Source organism: Carya illinoinensis, chromosome 1 (assembly GCF_018687715.1).
Source record: "Carya illinoinensis cultivar Pawnee chromosome 1, C.illinoinensisPawnee_v1, whole genome shotgun sequence".
Taxonomy (NCBI): Eukaryota; Viridiplantae; Streptophyta; class Magnoliopsida; order Fagales; family Juglandaceae; genus Carya; species Carya illinoinensis.
In genome coordinates, this window is record NC_056752.1 from 41,853,728 (window position 1) to 41,857,799 (window position 4,072).

At 36.9% G+C, this 4,072-nt stretch overlaps 1 protein-coding gene across 1 annotated transcript; it reads left to right on the top strand.

Annotated features, from left to right (window-relative positions):
* The first annotated feature begins 918 nt into the window (after positions 1-918).
* On the top strand, positions 919-3,147 carry LOC122274660 (probable aquaporin NIP7-1). Its single transcript, XM_043083677.1, has 5 exons — positions 919-1,233; positions 1,939-2,163; positions 2,240-2,434; positions 2,524-2,585; positions 2,697-3,147. The coding sequence occupies exons 1-5, from the start codon at positions 940-942 to the stop codon at positions 2,869-2,871; spliced, it is 951 nt and encodes a 316-aa protein (XP_042939611.1). The 5' UTR covers positions 919-939; the 3' UTR covers positions 2,872-3,147.
* Positions 3,148-4,072: the final 925 nt, after the last annotated feature.

Genomic DNA, 4,072 nt, shown 5'->3' on the forward strand with positions numbered 1-4,072 from the left:
ACATAATAACATTTTTCTTATTAATATATATAATAAGCACATAATTGATATAAAAACTGACACGTCAGTTGTCACAATATTATAAGTAGTATAAAAAATATCTAACTCTTTTGAGTATTTTTTATAACTATTTTAATTCTGCATTAAGCGATACACTTATATATAACACACTAGTTTATAAGTAGTGTGACTCTTGTGGCATGAATTCATTGGTCCACTTCAAGATTTGATCATGAGATGCTTCAACATTCGTCTCTAGCTCTTTCAAATTGTAGTTTTGGGGGAGTCCATTTAGATGCTGAATGTTGCTTCAGATCAACAAAGAGCAAACTGATTTCAATTAACACCAGCAAGGTCCAAACCGAAAAAAATGGTAGGAGAATAATTGTAAACCATCATGGACCAGTGCCCAAAATTTGAGACTTGGATAATAATATTTCTGGCCCAAAGAAAAAGAAAACGACACATGATTTAGAAGCAACTTCTGCTTTGTAAAACAGGGCTGATAAAATTGATTTAGAAGCAGCTACGCATGCATATGATTTTGGAGTTGTACTAATCAAGACCTGCCTCCCTTTTATGTTGCATAGCCAAGAACCACTTTTAGTGTGCCTATCTAGCTAATTAATTATATACCAAATGCTTGGAAGAGAGCAAGGAAGGGGGGTTTAAACCAAATCTAGATTGTTGGGGAAAAGATGGTTGATTTGTTATGTTATGACAGTTAAGAAGCAAAGATTATTCTCTTCCAGTACCTTTCTGAAGGAGACACATGATTTGTGTTGCAACCCCAATTTTAGTCTCCCCCTCAAACTTCCACCCTCCAAAAGGAGCCAAAACTGTGTGAACAACAAACAATTCTACTATATCTAACAGTAGTTGCGCTGCTTGACCAATGACTCTCCCATTGCCCATGGTTAACCAACTTTTCTATTCTAAATGTTCTTTGCACCTATTTATCTTTCTGAAAGATCATTAAAAGACTCAGTTACAGGCTTGTTTAAAGTAACAGACTCCATATTCCTTCTTTGCAAGTGCATGAGAAACTCAATCATGAAAAGCGTATTTGAAGAGCGACCACCTCCTCAGATTTCAAACCATGCATCAACTAGCGGCCAACCTAAAGATGATCAAGAAATGGGCTTTAATGCCATGCCAAAGGGTGGAGATGTCTCCAACAAATCAGCCTTTAGCTGCTTTCCACAAGGAATTGATCTAAATCTTGGACGGGTGGTAAGAGACTTGTCTATATATTGAGCATTTTTAGTATAAGACCACCCGATTTTCCTCGCCAAGAATGTGAACTCATTTCAAATACACACTGATTGAGGCTATTCTTATGTAGTTCTGTTCCTGACGGTGGGTTTGAACTACTTGAAACATTTATGCTACCGTTTCTAACAATAAATTCAATTTACATGATCATACTTTCGAGTTTAGACTCATGGTATATGGATATTGTACTTGATTTCGGGTCAGAATGGTCATGAAAACCAAGTGTACATACTCTTTTAAGCATCAACTTCTGAGGAGAAGCAAATCTACGTACTCTCTATTATAGATACTTAAGTGTACAGTATAGAATGACAGGGCAGAGAAGGAATGACATGTACTAAACAAGTCTGCAAGTTTAACAAAATATTGTCATACATCTGGGATTGAGGAGCTGCTGGATGGAACTGTCTCAAGGGTAGCATAACGGATTGTTAAATCAACACTGTGGTTTAATTCCTTGTCTTTTGAAAGCGAGGAAATCTTTTAAATCGTTTCCAGTATTTCAAACTCGAAAGTACTTCTCAATATGTTAACCAAAGCGCTTTAAACATTCGTCTAGATGTGAGTTGCTTTATAAAACTTTTTACTGAATCCTTCACTATTGACATTTTGGTAAGCATGCGTGTGACTTGTGAGTTTCACCTCTATGTATATGATATGCAGCTTTTAGCAGAGATGGTAGGGACTTTCATTTTGATGTTTTCTGTATGCGGGATCGTAGCGTGCACCCAGCTCATTAGAGGAGAATTGGGTCTTTTGGAGTATGCAACCACAGCAGGATTGACGGTGGTGGTTGTGATTTTCTCCATTGGTCATATCTCTTGTGCGCACGTCAATCCTGCCGTCACATTAGCCTTTGCAACCTTTGGTCATTTTCCATGGTCCAAGGTACATAAATTGTCCCCCCTTGGTCTATGAGGATGTTTTAAGTATTGAAGTTCTCATTCCCACCTTGTCTGTGCAGGTTCCGTTCTACATATTGGCACAAACCCTGGGTTCCGTGTTGGCAACATGTATTGGACAGTCTGTCTATGGTCTTAAATCAGAAATATTGACCACGCGGCCACTCCATGGCTGCAGTTCTGCCTTCTGGGTGGAGCTCATTGCGACTTTTATTATCATGTTCCTTGCTGCATCATTGATAGACCAATATCACTCTGTAAGGATATTGATTCCTAATCTGTCAGTTGGAAGATCCTTATTGAAGAATCATAATTCCCATCATTTAAAATTTATAACATCTTGCAGATAGGCCATTTGTCTGGCTTTGTTGTTGGAATATCCATTACACTAGCTGTGTTAATCACAGGGTAGGTACAAACTATATCCATGATCCCTACAATTGCTAAGATCGGTTGCCTTCTGCTCTCTTACTCTTACATTTCTTGCATCAATATCTCTGGTTTGCAATTGCATTGCAGGCCTATTTCAGGAGGATCAATGAATCCTGCAAGGTCATTGGGACCTGCAATCATTTCGGGGAAATTCAAAGACTTGTGGATATATGTAACTGCTCCAGTGATTGGAGCTGTGGCAGGTGCCCTTCTGTATCAAGGCCTACGTCTTCAACCCCGCTCATGTTTTCCCACCTCTTAAGGCCAAGTCTCGTGGATCATACCTACCTTGGCTTTGGCTCAAGTTAGTGCAGAATGTATTTGCTATTTAGATTAGCCATGCTTCATGGATGCTTGTAACCAAACTAATGCAGAAGCAGCCATCGGCCAGATGCCACAACATTTTTTAAAGTATCAAATGCTTTATAGTTATATATACTTAATTTGTCTTTGTTTCCGAGTGGATTGGAGCCTTTTTGTATATGGTCAAAATAAGTCCTAGTATAATGAAGTTAAAAGCACATAAGCATGCAGGATATTTTTTTTTGCAGTTTATTTGGGTTTTAGGCCCATGGATCTCATATAATCCTCTTCTCTAACTAACGAGAAATGTTTTACCTATAAAAGGATCCTACGAAAATAAACGCAGAAATTAACATGGCTTGATATGATATATTAGATTGTAAAATTACTTTTTATTATAAAATAGATCTAATATATTATATGAAATCATATTAATTTATGAATTTATTTTTGTGAGAACTTTCTATAATTGTACTTTTTATTCTAAGACACTGCTAGAAGAGTTATAACATGCATTATATACACTAACATGTCAGTAATTATTTATTATTTTGGTAATTATATGGTACCAATCACTTTAGGGGTGAAAACCAACGCCAACCGACAAGAGGAAATAGGGAGGAGCAATTGACCATAACCGGTCGATGGGAAAAAGAAAAATTGGTCGTATCAACTCCGACAGTTCACAGTTGCTCCTCGATTCTCCTAGCGGTGGGCTTTGTAGAGAGAGAAAGAGAGAAATCGGGGAAGAAGAAGGCTTGAAGAAAACAATCTAATTCTTAAAACGATGCCAACCAAACAACATCGTTATCCTCAATTTTTTTTTTTCAATACGTTGTTAATAAAACGATGTCGTTTCACTTAAACTATGTCGGAACGACATCGTTTTGAGTACAATATAAATTAAAATATATATATATATTTTTTCTTTAATCAGCCGGTTCAACAATTTGAACTACGTTCAAACCGGAACCAAATTGGCCAATATCTATTTTTCACTATTTTCTATCTCACGTCGACCGGTTCCTAATTCTGGCGGCTGATCTTCGTCGACATAGGTCGATCTGTCCGGTTTCTATACAACCCTAAATCACATATATTGTTAAAATCAAATTTGTAATAAGTATAATTAATGATATGTTTAATATTATTCTCTATTC